A 20,828-nucleotide genomic window follows, 5' to 3' on the forward strand; every position below is an offset into this window, starting at 1 on the left:
CCTCGGCAAATTTGCGTCTAATTGAGTCTTTCCGTCGACTTTGTATGCAATTGCACCACCTCTAAATCCTGCTTTGAATTCAGTTTCAACACACAGCTTGACTTACTCTTTAACTTTTGTTTTTTATTGATCTTTTTTGTCATTTTTGACAATCAGAGGTCACTGAGAAGCTCTTTACACCTGCAACTGCGATCTAACAACAATTTGGAGAGTCTGATGATGTTTTAGTTATTGAAAGCATACTGCAACCAGATAAGCAATGCTAAGTGAAGCACACAGCAATTATGCTACATCATTAATCCTAACAGACAGGCACTATGATTCCATGCTTCCTTTGAAAGGCCATATACACCATAATACAAAGCTAAACCTTTGGCTCTCTTTGGGAGAAGCTGTGTGTGTGTGTGTGTCCTATCGTGCTGTCAGAATCACATTAGTAATTTTATCACTGACTGATGGGGGTCAAATCCAATTAAAGAAAAAAAAGAGAAAGAATGAAGAGGAATACAAAGAGAGTATATCTCTGTACATTATCCATACACTTACAATCAGCAAAACCTCAATATCAGTAATATTCATTTTATCTGCTTAACAGACACAATTCAAGCTGAAATGCTAATCTAGGTACAGTAACAACAGCTCTTGAGTAGCACATAACTAAAACTCAAGTGGTGCATTAGAGGAGCACACTGTGAGAGCCGGTGTTGTATATCAGTGCAAGTACATGACTTATTTTTGACATTAGACTTGGATAAATGTATTAAAACTCATTATAAGCACTATAGTGATTAGCAAGTGTAGAGTATCATTATTGTGCTTTCCTAAGTGGAATCAGCAGGACAAGGCGCACTAAACCAGTACACAAAGAGGATAGCTGTGATCTGTTATATGTGAACACAACAGAATACTTTCTGTGATATTTTAAAGTGATTAATATAAATTAGCAGAATGAAAATCATTATTCTACAACACTGTTTCAAAATTGCAAAAGGAGGGAATGTCACCCAATGCCTTGATGGATGTGAATTTAATAAAATATAACAGCTTGTCCTGGTGTATTATTCAACTCTACATACAGCAGATATACATATAGCAGATACAGATTTTAATAGCATTTGCTGAGCGATCTCCAGTTCACCCATTAGATGTTAGCATTAGCTTAGCTCACAGACTCTGGAGGCATAGTTAGCACTTAGCAGCATGAGAGTGGCCGGGCCATCTGTCCCGTCTGAGTGGGCTGTGGGTAAATGACCTGCACCCCAGCTGCACTGACTCATCCTGACTAGCACAGCTTCTCTGTTTGTTCCTCAGAAAAACACAGCGCAAGGGACAGAACAAGGGAGAAATGGAGCACAGGATGAGCACAGGGTGAAGACGAGGGAGAGAAGGTCAAGATTTTGGTAATAACAGAACAAATTAGTATGTGCTATCGTTTAATCTGCCAGAAATCACCACCAGACAACATTTTATGGCCACAGGGAAAACAGACCACCTTTTCCGGTCAGTTGATATGACATTAAAGGAACCTTTTTTTTTTTTTTTGCATTAGCTTTACACTCACACAGTGCACTCTCCCAAGCAGGAAATTAAACACACAACAGTAACCAGTGTGCCAGTATTGATCTGTGTACTCTTCAGAGCAGTCTCTTTGGAGGGATTGAGAAAACGTGGAGCGAAGTGAGAAAAATGTAAATGAGGAATCATGTGCTGGAATCTTACTTAGGATTTGCGTGGAAAAATATAGGATTTTTTTCTTTTCACATTGAAAAGTCATTACTTAGTCCTACATCAGTTTAGTATTTTATTTGTTGCTTCAGTCCAAACTGCTAAAACAGCTTCAGTATAATTTCATTGCACTTAATTGTAAACATTTATGAATGACCTAAATCTCAGTAGATAGTTTAATAGGTGTTAATATGCATAAAAGACCTAGAAATGTCTAATGATTAGAAAAAAGTTACATCACAGCACCACCAAAACAGTCATACCCCCTTATTGTTTTAAATCATGCCTGTAATGATAACTGACTGACAAAGATCAGTTTCTACTGAATTCTGGGCTGAAGACAAATTTACTCCACCTTTCCCTTATTGCTGTCAAATGTCAGCAATTTCTTGTATATCATGTTTGGACATATAGAGGGTTTGAAACTCATTCCCTATTTTTCCCTCCAGAGTGCATGAGACATTTTCAATTATTTGGGCAAATGCCTAAATATAAAATATTTGCACCTGCTGACGCAGAAAAGAGTCTGAACTACAAAATATTTCCATGACACTGCAATCTGACATAAATGCAGTAAACAAATATGCAATCTTGTAGACCACAGTGCTTCCCTGAGCCTCACTATCTGGACCCTAGTACTGTGCTGAACAAAGGCTGTTCTAAGAGAGGAGTGTCAAGAGCGTCAGAGGTTTTGGCGCTCATGGCCTTGGTGACGAGGTCTGCAGAAGGAGAAGGAGGGGAGGGACAAAAGCTCCTCTATGCTTGGTGCCGCAACTTGAATAAATCAGTCTTTGTTAGCGAGACATGACTGGGATTCTTGCTAAACAGCTATTTTTACATCCTTGAGCACCAGAGAGGGCAGTTAACGTACAAGTAAGAGTGCATGGCCTTTGGCTAAGTGAGGCTGTTCAGCTAACGTCATCAGCCCTCCGCCTGCTGGAGGGAGAGGGGACTTCCATGAAAGACGAGCATGCCTGAGGTCCAGCATCCTGGTTAGTGGTTAATAATAGTCAGCCAATTCTACCTCCAGTTTCTGACCTTAAGGTTAACACTCTGCATTTATTCTGTTGAGATGACAGCCATGCATGGTGGGATCTTTTTAGATAAACTCAACACATGCTCAACCTAACATCAACCGCTACAGCAAGTGGGAACAGCAATATTCTATTCAAAATGAACGGATTAACTCTATCCTAACAAACATGCTGATTCAAACATATGCACATAAACAGGATTTCAGCTAAAAGCGATTCAACATGTTTATGTTCAGCTATGATTGAACTCAACTGTAGGAAGACATATATGTACTGAATTTATTACTATAGCCCAAACCTAAAAAACAACCCCAAAAGTATAATGTATCTGTTATCAATGAATATTTATGTACTGATACACTAAATAAACAAAAAGTTCACGTCAAAGACATCAATGAAATACTAAAAGTAGCTGAGTCCCTACATCAATAAGAGTATGTTTAGCTATAACAGTAATGCAACAGTAAGTTTGTTCAACTATAATAACTATTCAGCATCTTTGCAGACTCTTTAGGGTAAGCTATGTCAGTCCACTATCTCAGCAGATTGCCTACCAGTCACACCATACCTTTACTAGTTCCATTCAAAAATAGCATCCTGCATGCAGCTGGCATTAACTCATTAACTAATTGTGATGGAAGAACAATACACCATGAGATTCTATTCACACATCAAATGCCTGTATTCCTTAAATTATTTCAGCTATGTCTTAGAAAGTAAAATTGCAGCGTAAAGTGCCAGTTTTGATAGGCTCAGGACACCACGGTAGATTTTTACATCCTCCATGCTTGACATTATCTTCATTTAATATGCAAAGCACCATTTATGATAGTTGGGTAAAGTAAACTAAACCAAGGCAGCACAAAATCCAACTGTCATTCAGTTTCATATCCTTATAACAGTAGCTTTTTATAGATACAACGTTCTACTTTTTTTAAAAAGAACAAAAAAACAAAAAGTAAAACACTTGTGTAACAACACCCAGAGTGGAATCAAAAGTGATATCACAGGCTCCAAACAAGCTTTGGTGAACTAATGGACGATTGCACAGAGAAACACAAACATGTGATTTGTGGATCCAGGGGAAAATTTTCCAGTTATTTTAGATTAGAGTTGCAACAATTAAACGATTTCACTATTAACCGTGCTTTAGAACATCCCGATTTTGTAACCGTAAAGGCTCAGCTACACCGAGTGTTTCTGTTCTTGCTCTCAAAAAAGGAACATTAGGGTACATTATTTTTCTATGACTGGTTGTACAAATTAAAAAAAATAATGTGTTAAGCGTAATATCCACAGGCTGAACCGGCAGACTGCAGGTGGAACCTGGTGCACCAACTTAAAATGCAGTGCTGCAGCAAGTTCAGGTATGCAAAGTTACACATGGTGTCACAAGAGCGACTTAATTATTAAAATAGATTATAAAAAATGAATTTTAATCAAATAAGGCATGGATGACAGTTGATGATAATAACTGTCATCCATATGTCCACATTATTACCTACATTAATAATATTTTCCTTTAGGGGATCAATAAAGTTCATCTTAATCTTATATTAATACTAAACAACTGTTAAAAACAAAAGCCAACAAAGAAATGTGAGGGGGGAAAAAACACAATAAAACCTCTCATTAAAAACTTCTCATGTGATTTTATCCATCTGTAGTGTTGTGAAATAAATGAATGCGTAATAATCGTGAGACTGTGAAACTGTGATTTTTCCTCAGACTATAACCATACCATCAAAATCTATAATCGTTGCATCCCTATCTTGCATGGCCAACTTTCTAGACCAACACCAACCTGCAAACCAAGACTTAGACAGTGCACCACAAAGTTCAATAAGATTTAAAAACACGCTGTTCAATACTACCTCTAATGCTTATAGATTATCCACATGGAAAACATTTGAGTTTTGGGTAATAAACAAACAGTGAGCCTACCTTGCAAACTGTGCATCCAAATGAGCTGTTTTCTTTTTGTCTTACAGTATTTCTGTTACTGACCATGAGTAAACAAGCATGGTGGTGTTGTTGTTAAAGCTGTTTGCGCCTTCTGACTTTATCATGTGCTGCAGTGTGTGTGAGGGTCAGCAGTTTGTGACCTCTCCCTCCTTTGACTTCCTGCTGTATGTAATCAGGTTGTCCCAGATCCTCTTAACTGCCACTGCTAAATCAGAGGGGGTGGGACTAAGAGAAAGTGGAGGGTATGTATAAAGTTTATAAAAATGAAGTGGGAGTGCAGCCCAGCATATTCAGCAGATAGCACGGGAATAATTTAATTTACCAACAAAGTTATTCTATTGTCTGTCAGTTTTATCAATGATTATTCGATTAATATTTTATTTGCCAGCTTCACTGCACAGACACAAGAGATGCTGGTTGACACAGCTTTTACAACAAAAAACATGGAGCTACCACACATGCGATCACAAAGTTTTTTCAACAAATCAAATTCTGTGCAGCACTTATTTAGAAGTAAAAATGACCGTAAACATTAAAGTGATTGCCTTGACTGTGCAACTGCCTCTCCCTTCCAAAACACATTGATTTAAAATGATCTTTAACTATGTTATGTCCTAACCAACATCCTGTTTCAAAAGGAAATACATCACATTAAGGAAGTAAAGACAGCATTTCATGGGGGCTTTAAAACCTGACTCGTCTCACCACTCATGGTGTTTGTCCTAATGGACTCCGTTCTAGTAATGCAGTCCTGTCCATAGATCACATCAGCGAAATGTCCCTCCCTTCATTTACATTGCTAATCGAAGGTCCGTGCGTAGCTCATAATTATAGACAAATCATTTTCCTTGTATTTCTCTTTCTAGTGTCGAATCTGAAGGCTTCATCCTCTTCCCTGGATCTGAGCCTTCCTCTGCTTCCTGTGGAGACTTTATGATTCTGTTTCCCATCTGCACTCTCAATAAAAAGAGGTCAGAGATGCCACAGCATGGACAGCTTCCTCTGCTCGCCTGCTACACAAAAGCTCTCCCTTGGCAGAGCAATGACCCCAAACCCTTCTGCTAATGCTGCAAAGACAAAGATACAAAGATACCTTGGTGCCTGGAGGTCCTCTCAAGTCAAGAGCTTACAGAGTGCATGTAAATTAGACAAAGCTCTTACCCAGATTTTCACTGAATATTGAGGCATTGCTCTCTCTATTTCCTCATCTTGGTATGCAGATTTGCTGGGATTATTTAAACATTTTAGTGACTTATCAACTGTATATCTGAGGCAATAATGTACTTTTTATTGTGTTGTGCTGCAATAAGAAAGTGCCCACTCTTCAGCGCAAAGACAAGTGATGCTGATGGCCGGCCTTAAAGAAGCAAAGTCACGCATGAGAGCTTTGCAGGCTGCACCTTTCTGCACACACACAAGTACTTTTCACTACTTTTTTAACCCTCACCACTGCTGTGTTAACAGCTTTCAAAAACAGGGCAGCAGATGGGCAAATACTTTATTAAATCAGCGAGGCAAATCAGCCATTATTTGATTAACTTGTCCAAGAATTTTTTTTTCAATAATGATTTACCAGATCTGAGACAAAAGTCGATCGATGAGTTGAGAATAAAAATGAAGATCCATTGTGTATAATTGTGAACAGGTGTGCAACAAACGATCATTTTAATTATTGATTTATCTGCTGTTTGTTCAATTATGTTCACAATTTCCTAAAGCCCTTCATATCTTATTTTGTCTCACCATTTCGCCCAAAACCCCAAAAATATTAAGTTTACTAAACATGAAATAAAGGTAAGCAGCAAATACTCACAACTGAGAATATACTGTCTGGAAAGATTGATTGCTCAAATAAACCATTTAGTTAGAAAAATAAGTTCCTTTTCCTAGCACCCGTAATAGGATTGAGGCCAAAGACAGCAGAGGAAATTAACAGAAAAATAGAGTGAGAACACAGCTAAAGATAGGACCACCCAGGCAAAAGACTGAAGTAACAGCAACACTAGTTTATGTGTGTATGTCCTATTGAACCCTTACATGTCCATCTTAGAAACGCCTGCAACAAAAATTGTAACTCCCAGCTGGTTCTTCTGAACTTATCAATTATCATCCGTGTCCACAGCATAGCACTGCTCCCATGTGCGAGTCAACCTCTTCATTTCTCTCCTCTCCAAGAGAAAACAAGAACAAATCTTTGTTAAACTGAAACATCACATCCTTGCTTTGTGTGCAAGCGCCCCATCTTCCCACACAGGTCAGAAACACAACAGTGAGAATCTCAATTCTTCCAGAAGAACCAAAGCTCAAGATCCAGAATTCCTGAGAAACTAGACATCCATTTTTAATGGACTGCAAATGACAAACCTTGCTTCATAGATACTGATAATTTATAACTAATGTGCTCTTATTTAATCGTTAGTTTCCGTTTGGATAAATGATCACAAGATTAAATGATGATTAACGACAAACACACGCGTGATTAAGGATTGGTGCTGATGACGATTATCAGCAGTATCTCAGTGTAAATATATTACAATTCCTGTTTAATTACTTAAACCATATAATAATACGTGCAACTCGTAAGTGGCACTCATGTTCATCCGTAAGGTAAAAGGGCTTTTTGGCGTTTTACAAGAACATAATCCTATAAATTTCAAAACAGTGAGATTTTGACATTAGAATTGTGAACCACAACATCTCAATGTGAGAATTCTATCCAAATATGATCATGTGAAAAGATTATACATCAGAATTTTGAGTTACTCGACAAAGAGAGAACAAGTTAAGGGGGCTTTGTACAGACACTGGTGCAGCAATCTGAGCCAGCACCAGCCTCTGTACAGGCTACAAGGCCAAACAAGTTGGCACCATACCAAAAAATAGAGCAGTTGTGTTATGCAGCTGGGCATATACTATAGAGGTAACATTTGTGCATTCCAAATTTGCCAGAAATAAACTGCCATCTGCTGTGTAATGTAAAGACAGCGCATGTGTGCTTGTTTGTTTGTGTGTGTGGTAAAAATAGCCCAGTTTGTTAACACAATCTGATATTACTAAATGCTTCAAAGTCAGAGAGTGAAGTTCTTTAAAAGTTTCAGCAGCCATCTCTACATAAACAGCTTCTCCCGAGAGTCAGTTATCCAGCATGCTTGCATCCTACAGTATATGCATGCTCATCAACAATGCATTAATCTATAAGGAGCTTTGATCAAAACAAGCTTGTTCCCACTCTTCATCATCTACATGATCCCTCGTTCCCTCCCTCAATTTACCATCCCACAGTCGCTCTGCTTTCATGTGCAGCTGTGAAATTCTCACCCAGCCAGGCGCCATCTGACCCCGGCCTTAACAATCTACGGTAAGTATCCAAAGAATACAGACCTTGGTAGACATACTGCTATCTTTGCAAACAGCGCACACAAAGACCAACATTCTCATGAAAGACTGTCTGAAAGGCAAACAGGTGTTCTTAATTTATGGGTTTTCACAGGTGACCTAATAACAAGACAATGTCATGATTCGGATTTTGATGCTGAGAAAGGAAACAAAAATCACTCTGCCATTGGCTTTACTACAGAGGAACTCATGTCTGACCACTAATTTTAAAAAGTTTAAACTCAGCTGTAATCAAAATTTAGCTTTTTTTTTTATAGAAAACTTGGATAAAAGAAATATCAGCAATAATAGAGATGCTTACTCAAGTTTTTAAGAGCAGGTTTTATGTTCTCTAGAGGAGTGGAAATTTCTCAATCATCGTCATGGACGATTCTGCATCGATGTAGTGACAGAACATAATCGGGAGTTTGGAAACATTAGGCCTACATGAAAAAAAAAAAACAATCCCGACTCTTTCATTAATTTCTAATTAATAGAATTTATTGTGATTAAAACAACAGCCAACAAACTTATAGCCTACTAATGCTGATTGTTGATTTTCTGGCCTGAGATGGACAATAAAGTTGTGAAGTTACAGTTACCTTCCAGAAGCAACGTCGCTCTCTTGCATTGAACTGTGGGTGAATGTTACTTTTATATGTTGTGAGATATGGCGGAGGGAGGCAGAGATCAGCAGCAACTGATAAAAGAATGCACCCAGTATTTTGAAAGTGGACATCTGGGCACATTTTGGATGTTATAAACTTGATGGGAAGCATAAACTGGACAAGGCAAACACCATGTGTTAAATCTGCCTCACAGAAATTAAGTACTTTGGTAATACAACGAATTTGAGGAACCACGTTAGCCGTTTTCACCCTGAGCTAACATCTGTAACCATAAGGAATACAGTGAGCCCAGCTAATTAGCCAAGAATTGAGGAGGCACTGTCAACTACTGAGGTGGGTCACACAGACACTGGTATTAAAAAGATGCAGCTTTTTATATTATAGACTGTTGTAGTCTCATTTTTGAGTTCAGAATTATCTGACTGCTTGTATTAATTGATGAAAAAGTAACTATGTGCAGTAATACAGAAAATTGAGGATGTGATACATTGAGATGCATCAAGAATCGTTGTGCATTCAAATCGTTGACAGGTGAATCATAATCGAATCATGAGGCCAGTGAGGATTCATACCTCTAATATTCTCTGAGACTTTGCTGGAGAGGTATTCTCAGCAGCCCAGCACCACCCGCACTGCAGTTAATCCAGCGGCTTGAATAGGCAACTGTTGTTGATACACTAACTCTTAATCGAAGGGCAGGGACAGGAACTCCCAGTCAAGTAATCATTCCATATCGTTCATTAGTGTCCACTGACAGAGGGAGGGAAATGCTGGGAGAGTGTGAGAGGGAAAAGGTGGGGAAGATGTAGCAAATGAGAGTTGATGAAGTAAAGGACAGATCAGTAGTTCTGCACTGTGGTTGAGTGTATTGGCTCTTGTTTATTTTCAGAAAACAGGGGTTGTTCAATCAATTTTATACCAATAAGGTTTGACATCTGCCACCTCGAACAGCAACCAAATCCCCCCCCCCCCCCCCCCGAAGCTACAGGCTCACTATTACACAGCTTTCAAACAGGTTAGATTCAGACTTAAATCGTGCTCTCAGGGTAAAGCATTAACTCAGAGAGGCAGGTTTAAATATTAACACAGCCACACATCATGTATGACTGAGGGAGCACAGGAGCGTCGGTAGTTACGTATGTTGTAGGAAACTGTAAGCAGTCACACTATTAGCCTTTTCACCACAACTAAACCGACTACCTCTTACTGTGTTTTCCAGGAAACACTGGGCTTTGTGAAACAGAGAAAAGGAGAGAAAAAACACACACAAGGCAAAATAACATCCCTTAGTGGAAGTTTCCACTTTGTTAGCGCTTTTTATCTTCCTGGTCATCTGTTCCCAACACACACTCTGGGCAAAAAGATTTCCTGTTTTGCCTCCTTTTGTCACTGTTTTTGTGTTTGGGGGTCGGTCGGGTGCTAACTTTAGAACCTCTTCTATATTAACATTTATCTAATGCTGCAGCAGCTAATGCCTCATAAGTTGTCTCACAAACTAGGGACTGGATTCAGACCTCCAAGTGAAATAACTAGACAGTGTTAATCTTTTCTTTTAGAAGTTCAGGACTGACTAAAGGGAATCCTTCACTCTGTGTTCGCAAATTCTATTACAATCTATGCTTTGAGTGGACAGAGCAGAGAGGGAATCACATCTGCACTGTGAAGACTCAATAACCAAGACTGATGATTTGCTCACATTATGCAACAAGTTTTTTTTGCTGTTTGCCCTGTGTTGGTCTGAGCTGATCATAAACAACCTACTGTACGTATTCAGTATATAAAAAAAGCTAAATCTTGGCAATCAGAGCAATGCCTGTCTTATTGTTATGTGTTCTTGGCATTTCAAAACAACACACCATAAAACATGCAACTATCAGTGCTCAACAACACAAATCTCTTCTGTCACCTGAAAAAAATACCTTTCTACTGCAGTGGGAGTACAAAATTTAGTAAATGTCTTAGCAAACCCTTGAGCACTGTCTGATGTGCTAATGTAAGCAGTTTAGCAGCAGCATTACTCTTTCTGGTACAAAACAACAATCAAACACGTCCTTCCTTGCTGCCATTACCATGTATTAAAAGAGTCAAAAGGAACAAGCACATAGAAGAGTCACAAGGAGCAAGGACATAACTAACACAATTTCTTATTTTCTAGTTAAAGGCAACAGCATGGTGCATTGTCAATGATATGATCCCTCACTGGTTTCCCACCTGCAAATGCTGCCAATTGACCAAGCCAGAGGTACCACTGCAAGAGTCTACAGTAACAAGCAAATGTTTTGCCCCTGCCTCATCTGTATACAGTGATCATCTTTTTTTACAGTCCGAATTTTTAATCATGCTTGCAATAATAATTTGTTGGAAAATAGCAGACATTGGTGAGAAAAATAGTGTAGGAATCTGTGTAAAATAATGTAATGCATGTACTTTTTTAAAACACTAATTATGTAGCACTCAAATGTCTGTATAAGAGCTGTGGAACTGACAGTACAAGGGTTTCAATGCTTTTTAAATAAATAAATTAATTAATATCTCTACACTGTCAGGTGCAGGAATGTTACAATAACCAATAAAATATATGGGAACAACAACCCAGCCTGCTGCCAACCATCAAAACATTTAAGACACCTGAGAGAAGAACAAAGGCTCAGAGAGAAGACAAAGAAATTATGCTTCAGGAATGAACTTTGCTCACTCTTTCAATTTGCACTTGCCTCAAGATTTCATACTGAAATGCGATATTGCTCACAGAGAAAGTTTCCCCTCATGCAAGAGCTGTCACTGTCACAGCATGCGCTCCTGATGGCCATTTCCTTGCATGGGTAAAGCTCTCACTTGTTTTTGTAGAGTTTCATACAGAAAAGCCATGATGTTTCATTTAGAGTCCTTCCTATGATAAACATAGAGACTGCTTTATCATCGTTTTGAGCATGTGTTTTTGTGACAGACCGCCATTCATGTGCTCCTTCATAACCATTCAGTTTAAAGCAAGTTATTTTGCATTCTGTTATTTTTATATTAAATCACTGAATTTAACTGTGCTGCAATGCTGCATGAAAGTTCAACTAGCGAGGCTCTTGACAACCCGATGCCCCAAACAACACCACGATTAAAGTGGCGTTCAGGTTCTGCAAGACTCATCAAACTTCCACCGCCTTCCTGTCCTCCATATTTTTTTCTGTGCTATCATGTTAAACAAATATCTCCACACTGATGTTGAACAAACACCTTTTGATAGTTTGTCTCTGACCTTTTGCTAAAAGTTACAAAGCTAACGATATTCGTAAATTGCAGATAACAGCTGTATTCGAGTGATCAAAAGAATAATAAAATACTGAATGACAAGTTTACTGGCTATGTTAATGCAATTTGTGGTTCTTTACCTGGTTCTGAAGAGTCCAAGCTAAGCACGGATAAAAACGCTGCTAGAGAAGCAAGGTAAGCAAGCTGCTGACCAGCCACTGTTGTCGAGTGAGTCTGGCCACTTTCCTGCCTACCCTGCTGACTTCCCTCCCCTCCTCTTTACTCCGTAAAGTCTGCAACACCCTGCTCCAATAACCCCTGACCCACAGGAAGTAGACACAATGGACTGAAAATAACACACCACCTCCCCTGGCAACAACTGCCCACCCCAACCCCCATCGCACGCCGCTTCTACACTACAGTACCCCTGCAATACGCCAGCCCAAGATAGGTGGGTAGAACCAAAAATATCAGCCACTACTTTTTAAGCTGTGCCCACATGCCAAAAAAAAATGCACCTTCCCACTTTGAATTCCCAGCATTCCTTTATGATCCACTCATATGCACATGCACAGATATAAGCTGCAGTCAGTACACGCAGGTACATCAAAATATGATAGATTAGTATCATGGAGATATTTTTACATTTAATGCTTCATTACAGACTGCAGTGACAGCTCTCAGATAAGCAGAGGGTTTCACACTACAGCAGGTTGTGGGTTGAGCGGCAGACTCATGACTGTCCCACTGCTTCCTGCAGGGGGACCACTGCATGGTGAGATGGATGACTTCTCCATAGTCAAGTCCCAAAAGCATCTGTGGGTGAGTGTGAGGGTGTATATGTATACGCGTGAGTGTTTGACTTGGTTGTTAAATGAGAGCATGTTCATATGGATTTTTTTTCATATATACAGTATACGATATCAATGAAGCTACAGAAAATGTAGTTTCTAGGGCCAAATGATTTTGAAGAAATACACTAAATTGCGATTGTTTTGACTGATATTGCAATTGCGATATGATTTGCGATATTAGAAGGTATGATCATTTTTACATCATTATTCTCATTTTCATTGAAAAACATATTAAAATGATTATGGAGTGATTTCTGCAGGGATCTATACTAAAAAAAAGATGTTTTTTTTAAGTCTGTAGAATATGAAGTGCAGGCCAGGACGTCTCCGCAGCATGATAATATTTAATTTAAAAACTGTATTTTGACACACATTTCTCCTTCGACAAATATTGTACCTCCTGTGATTTGAAAATTACAGCAGACCAAAGTGTGATTTTAATAAAATTTCAATTAATTGTTCAACCATAGTAGTTTCTATAATTTATTTTGATTGCTTAAAAGCTAATAAAATAGAAAAGAAAGAAAAACCTGGACAATAGGAACCTTGTTAATAAGTGTTAGTCCACTCTGTGTGTGCGTCTAACCCAATCCTTTTCCATGCAGTGAGCAATAGCAGTCTAATCCAATCAGTCCAATGAAAATTATTCCAAATCACATTTAGCGGCCAGTGAGAGGTTTCCTTAGACATGATCTAATTAGCCCCTCTCTTGCTGGAGTCCGTCCACTAGGAAATGGCTTAAGATACCGTAGAGATAAGGAAATGGACTCTGATATGCACTTCTTTGTTGCCAGTTGTGTTGCATTCAAAACAGTGGTGCCTGGTTACTCAGCAAAACAGTTCTTTAATGAACAAGAAGCAGGAAATACAAAAAAAAAAAACATCCTTCCTTTTATAAGTTAGAAAATACAACATGCTGATTCTCAGAGCTTGCATTAAGCATGTTTGGTGTCCTGTTCTACTAGCTGAGGCGCTGAGCATGCCTAGGCTTGTTTCTCAGCCAACTTAAAGACACACCTCCATTTTCAGCCAGTCCCCTGAAACTGGTACACACCTCCACTCTCTGTTGTCACATTCTGATGTTACTGCTTCACTTTCAGTTGAAAGGGAATGTGTGTGGAGCGAACGCATACCTCAGAGCTTGTGTACTGCATGTGTGTTTGTGTGATTTCCGTATAGTGATTCACATTTACTGTGCACATATATTTTAAGCCTCCGATACAGGCAGTGAAAAGGTAACAATGCAAAAATATTTTTCCCAACTTAACTATGATGCAAACTGCCCCAAATAATGTCAGCGTTTGTACGGACTTTTCCTCTCTTCGTCTGTGGGCTGGCCTCTGTGGGTGTGTGCTTGCATGCCTGTAGATTTGTTCTAACAGCTTGCACTCATTCGTAATAAACTCACCTTTGCTCCCCATCTCTCTCTCTCACACACACACACACACACACAACTCCTCTCAAAAGGTTTAATCACCTAACATTTTTATGAGCTATTGTGTTATTCAACCAATATTCTATGCTGTCCAATGAACAAATTCATATATTTGTGCTTTATGGCCGTGTAATGCATGCACTGTTGTCTGCTTTTATTCTCTTGTTTTATCTGTCTGGTTTCCTTTTAGCTTCTTTTTATTTCCAAATTTAACACTTTTTAATTGTTTTTACATGTCTTTTTACTTGTGTTGCTTTTATATTCTGTTTTGATGCATTTTATGCTCTATGTAAAGCACTTTGAATTGCCTTGTTGTTGAAATGTGCTATACAAATAAACTTGCCTTGCCTTGCAATGAATTCAAAAAGGAGATTTTGACCCACTGCTTGCACCACAATTATCCATTAACTGCTTTTAAAGATCTATCTACATTAACTTAAACTGTCCTGGCGCCTATAACCACATGCCCCGTCCTCCAAAAAGCCCTCCACGCTGCATTCCTCTGTTTTTACATCGAAAAACTGTAAAACCACACAAAAACAAGCAATCTTTCAGAGAGAGCTCTAACATTATTATTACACAAGCTGGAGTTCCACGATGTGCTTTTGGTGATAATGATAAAATTGTGTAAATTACAGTACATTGCTCCATATGCAAAAAGGCTGCCATTACATAAGGCTGTTTTTTGACTAAATAAATCATACCAACCCAACTGATTGTTCCCATCCCATTATGCTAAATGTTCACATAAGGTGTCCTGTTTACATGATCCAAAGTAAGCAACCAGAAAAAAGGGATTTGTATATTCTCAAAATACTGAATCTACCAAACACACAATGAGCGCCAAGTATTATTATTGCTGTGGTGCTGTGTTTCCTGCTGAAGCAACAGTGTTATCAAAATATAATCTTTGGGCAGAATCAAATGGTAGAAGACGAGCAACCCGCAATGATTAAAAACACTAGGAGACTAGAAAACTAGTGCACATCACTCAAACAAAACTGGCTCCCACGAGAAAGACACAACACTCAGAAAGGGCTGACAGAAGATACAGCGCTGTGTGAACCTGGGGCAACAAGTGTTCAACTTAACTCACGTGTTCAATAATACATAGAAAGACTATCATCTAAAATAAGGGAATAACTAGAAAGAGCAGTGACATGATAAACTTTCATTTGTTGAACTAACGGTTCATTTCATTTTGTTTCCAAACGATTCAATCTCTTCTGAGAAAGGTCTCAACATGAGGTATCCTAATTCTGACTGGGCTTTTTAAACCTGATTATAAGGAGAATAAAACACTGCATAAACCCTGCTAATGATGAGAATTGCAGATGTAGAGTAACAATACAAATCAGGTTCAAATGAGGCATCTTCATGACGGGAATTACAATGTAGTAGATGTATGTGCAAGATCAGCAGAGCACAGCTTACTGCCTCTCAACATTTGCTCTATTACTTAAGTATCACGTTCACATTCTTGTAATTCATAGTTATTGCTCCTCCAGTGTGGTAAAAATGCACTCACTTTGGCTTGTGGTGGCAAGGGCAAAATCCAGGTCAGCAATCAATACCTATTACCCTACTGAGTAGGAAACAACATTAAGCTTAGGACATGGAGAAATGGAAGCTGTGCATCAATTATGTGCATTGTGCTTAAACGCTTTTGTCCAGTTTTTGTCAATTTTGTAAACATATCAATACAAGCAGAAGAGAGCATTTCAGCTTTCATTTCAGCGTCTTAAGAAAATTCTGAGGAAATTCCCGTCGTACTGATGCATGAGAGTTACCAAATAACTTTTAATGATCTCACAGATTTCCTGGTAAAATGACATCAGTATTTATACTCGCAGAATGAAACAAGAATCTGTCTTTATGTACAACTGCTCCACTGATAAAGAAACGTGCTGACAGAAGCTCAGTGTTACTCCCTAACTAATACATTAACACCACAATTACTATGGCTACACGCTTTATATAACAAATGGGAATCACTGCTGAAAATGTTTCCCAGAATGTATGTACTTAATTACTCTTGCTCATACAGTGGCCTATTCAATCTGCATACTCTGAGGACGGTTTATGAGTGCAGATGGCAGCCTACTCTCAGCCATGAGAACTAAAGCTGTACTAGAGATAAAGCCCGGCTCATCTGACTTTAGGATATGTTACTCCTCAAGTTTATCACATTCCCACAGTATCTCCTTGTTGTTGTGTCTTTCAGTTTTAATACTGTTTTTCCTGATAGGCAGGAGGTTAAAATGTTGCACGCCTTCTTCTTCCATAACCTTGGCACTTTTATGCATTTGCATTCTTTCTTTTGATTACCTTCTGTCTCTCCTGTTTTCATCCTATCTGCCTTTGCTTCTCCTCACTGCCCTCACCAATCTAAGCTCTCGCACAGAGTCACATGCACTTGTCAAAGCTGCATCGTTAGAATTCAACACATTCCTTTGGCATGGCAGACTTGGTTCACATGATCACGCTGTTCCTTGACCGCTGACGAGAGGGGCTTAAACAATTCTCCTTTCAGCTCCTATTGGCCTACACACAGCCAAACACTGCAGTCCAGCCAAATGTGTACATAACAGTTAAGAGCACAGTGGAGCATAGACTGTGACATATATTAAGCTTAAAATAAATACAAAATTATACAAAAATAATGCTAAAGTTTTAGGAACTGGCCAATAAACACAAGTTCTGGTTTAAGACATCTGAGAGGATTTAATATAGGAGCAGATTTTCCTATTTCAACACCACTAAGGAACAGCTAGTGCAAGCTGTACCAATTAGTAAGTTACTATATAGAATACAGATGTCAAGACAGCTACTATTCATTAAGCAAACTCTCCCTTAAATCAGTGGTTCTCAAAGTGGGGTCCTTGAGGGGGTTCCAGGGGATCCCAAGCAAAAAGGGGAATCATTTATTTTCACTATAATTACATCTGCAAGTAACACAATGACAGAATGTATGACTGTTGTGGTCATGAGTTTAATACACTTTCTGTAACAAAACATCTAAAAGCAAAAATCTTTAAAAACAAAATTTTTATCAAATGGGAGTTCATGGTCTAATTTTTGTCAGTTTATGGGTCATTGACGTGAAAAAGGTTTGAGATCCACTGCCTTAGATCTCAGCTAAATTGCAAATGTGTCTGTTACACTGAACACCTGTAACGTCCTGATCATAAAATGTTTATGTTGGAAATTCCCTTTACAACTTTGTGCAGTTCTAGGTAGAACTGCACCAGGACAGAAGGACAAAGAAGAAAATAAACTATATAAAAAAAAAAAATCACAGAAAATCACTTTTTCTACTATTATAAATTTTGCCATTTTTCTACATTTTCACTTGCCTTTGATATTTACTGTTTGCCTGCATCTCTAACCAAAAAGCACAAGTTTGTTATCTTATAGTATTGCCAAAATAATATTTAATGTCAAGTAATAGTATTACTTATTTGCATTATACAAATGACCAACCTTGGGCTCAGCTTGGATTTCAAACACTCAGTTGCAGGTTATCCAAATGCCATGGGTTTAGAGACAAAAACTGTCAAGGTAATCCACAGGTTTCTAAGACACGCCAGTGATGAGCGTAAAAAGACAAGAGGAGTGCCAGGGAAAGCACAGAGAACTGCCAAGAAAGAAGGTGGACAAGGAAAGAAGGTCCTCCAGCCTCTCAGCTTCCAATCAGGCTGGAAACAAATACTCTCTGAGAGCGGGGGTCTCTACTGCATCTCTGTGTCTCTCTCAGCGTGTGTGTGTGTGTGTGTGTGTGTGTCTGTGTGCTTGTGTACATGTGTGCAAGTTTAACCACGTCCCCTGGCTGGAGGCCAGGCCAAAGATATCGGGCAGCACCATAGTAACTCTAATGCAATCAGGGACGGTGGCCACAACAGGACCACTGGTGGATAGCACAGAGCCATCTATCTTTCTCTGTCCACTTTTGTTTCTTCTGAGGATTCCCAATCTAAGACACACAAAGAAACTGATTCAAATAAATTAAATTAGTTCTTTGAAAACCACATGAAAAGACAAATTAATACCAATTAGGTACAGGCAGCATCCATTTCATTGAGGGCCTGTCTGACTCACAGTAACTTGGGAAATTACACAGGTCAGTAGCAATATTTCACATCTAGTCTCCAGGCTGACACCCCAACACCCCCTTGTCTAACTCAGCTTGTCCTCTGGCTGGGACAAACACGCACACGTATCGGTGCACACACAGCACAGTGCATGGGAAGAGGGGCAAAAACTACCATGACAGCAGTGGGCTATATTAAGGGGCTGCAGACACAGCGGCTAGGGTCAGATCACACAGCACCACATAACTAGAGTACCAGCTGCATCTGTGTGTGTGTGTGTATGTGTGTGTTTGTGAAATGACAGGTGAACCTTTGGCGTTAAATGTGACCAGATACAGTCGTGCATATTTCTACCTTGATAAGCTTCCTTCAAACCTGATCACTCCAATCATACATTTTCAAGCACTGAAAGGCACAAAGTAAGCAGAGGAACAAAACAAAAGCTTTTTGAGAAAGGTTCTCTCTTGAAACAAGGCAGGAGACGTGGCAAACAGAGAACACATGTCCAATTACCTGTCCCATCTTCTGCACATTATTTGTTGCTCTGCATCTTGCATCAACTATTTCATTTTTAGTAGTTTTGACAAAATGGAAAATGTCTTTTCAATATCCCTGACATTTGTAAAATTTCCCATCTCAAAAGTAGACTATCCCTACAAAGAGGAAGTTTTTTATAGGTCTGGGTCACAAGATGTCTGGCACCAATAGCTCCTCTTTGTCGGGCTAACTTGATCATAAACATCACATTAGCCAATATTTTTTCCAGCCCATTATTTGTAGCCCTGAGGTAGGGCTACATTGATAACATCAAGTCTAGACGTGACTCGTGATGTGAAGTGTCACAGCTGGTTTAAAATTCTTAAACCAAAATGACTTTGCAGATGCAATCAGTGATCCCCCCCCCCCTCCTACCCCCCCAACGAACAGAGAAGACATAATTAGAATTAGATTGACAGGCCTTAAAATACACAGACTAACACTACACAGCATCTAAATCTACGTTAATATTTTCTGATGCTATTAAAAGGTTTGTTTACATTAGTGATGTTTGCAAACACAAGAGTAATACAGGGAGCCTTTCTCATAAAGCAGGATTACTGAGTTATCTGTATGACTCCACTGAACAAACCTGGAATCTCATAAATCTGTAATATGTACATGGAAGTGGTTGTTCCTTAATCCTTAATGATACTTTGCTACCCAACTACCTAGTAACCATGCTTCATGAGACAGTCCATCATTTCCTAACACAAAACATCTTATTTTTCATCTCTAAGTCAAAGAGTGCAAACAGGTCGACCTTCATGCAAAGCAATGAGAGCTAAACTTCACTGAGCAGGTGTGTGAAGTCAGTTGTGACCATGCACATACCCTGGAGACTGAGCTAAAAAGGTAATAGTGGTCTCCGTATGAGTTTAGAGAGCCTCCTGTTGGTGAGGCGCGGGCTCAGCTCAGTTCTCGTGAGTACTTGATGAAGCCCACCAGGCACCAGAAACACAAGCCAGCTACTGCTCAACACATGTGTGTAGACTGCCATGTTTAGTGCAGCTGCAGTGACAATTAAGCTTAATGTTAAAATTGTACTTATGGACTTTTAAGAATGCATGTATCATGGATGGGCTTTCAAGGTATACAATTCTTTGGGGAGTTATTGTTCACAAGTGAGTCATAGTGACATCTTTTGTGTATCAAAGTATGTCACACTGCAAGGTTCATAGGAACCTGGATGCCTGCAACATCAGGTTCATCATCACTGTCCTTTTCACCCTGAGTCACTCTCCTTTTCAGTGCCTTTTCTTTATTGTGAGAACAATTAGCTGCTGGAGTAAGAAGAAGAAGAGATAAATAAAGGTGAAGTAAATAAAAAAAAATTGCAATAGAAAGGTGGAGAATATGTGCAGAAAAATAACAACTTAAAAGGCAGAAAGGATAAAGAAGAGAATAAGAGGGAGAGAGTAAAGGACCCCTCCTCCTCTCTCTTCACCCGCCATCTGGTAGCCATCAGCGCCTCACACAGGAAGGGGCGGCCATGCCTTGCTGGGGCGCCAGGGAGCGGCTCCTCTTCCCTCCCGGTGCTGCAGAAACAACAATCGGCCAGTGCATTGCAGTGCGGTGCAGTGCAGTGCAATCCAGCCCATCCTAGTCTGAGCTGAACGGCCAGCAGCAGCCCAGGACCAGGCGCTCACACCCCAGCAGACCAGCAAAGAGGAGCACAGAGCAACCTCACATTCCTGCTGTCTGTGCCTGCCAAGAAGCGCTGGGAACGGAAAGAAAGAGGGAGAGAACAGAGAGCTGCTCTCACTGAAGGCTGGCTAATGGTGTTGCTCTGAGAAGCACTCTTTCTCATCTCGTTTGCTTTCTCTTCACTCTCCTTAACGATGATGACAAAGTTATTGATTGCAACTGTGGTATATCCCGGCCTGCACTTCATTGCATACATATTTATAGTCTTACACCATTAGCCTTGAAGAAACTGT

At 39.4% G+C, this 20,828-nt stretch overlaps 1 protein-coding gene across 9 annotated transcripts in view; it reads right to left on the minus strand.

Moving 5' to 3' along the window:
* Positions 1 to 20,828, minus strand: part of gab1 (GRB2-associated binding protein 1) — a 61,309-nt gene that overhangs the window by 26,611 nt on the left and 13,870 nt on the right. Inside the window, exon 1 of one of the 9 annotated variants that reach the window (XM_067584941.1) lies at positions 12,112 to 12,241. The exons of 6 other annotated variants lie outside the window; for them this stretch is intronic. Coding sequence is in view for 2 of the 3 variants with exons in the window: in XM_067584933.1 (XP_067441034.1) it covers positions 4,704 to 4,769 (66 nt within the window). In the remaining variant the exon portion in view is untranslated. Of the gene's footprint in view, positions 1 to 4,703; positions 4,846 to 8,105; positions 8,133 to 12,111; positions 12,242 to 20,828 lie in introns of those variants that run through there. 2 more of the 9 variants (XM_067584934.1, XM_067584933.1) reach the window with 2 other exon arrangements.

This window comes from Thunnus thynnus, chromosome 3, assembly GCF_963924715.1.
Source record: "Thunnus thynnus chromosome 3, fThuThy2.1, whole genome shotgun sequence".
NCBI classification, from domain to species: Eukaryota; Metazoa; Chordata; class Actinopteri; order Scombriformes; family Scombridae; genus Thunnus; species Thunnus thynnus.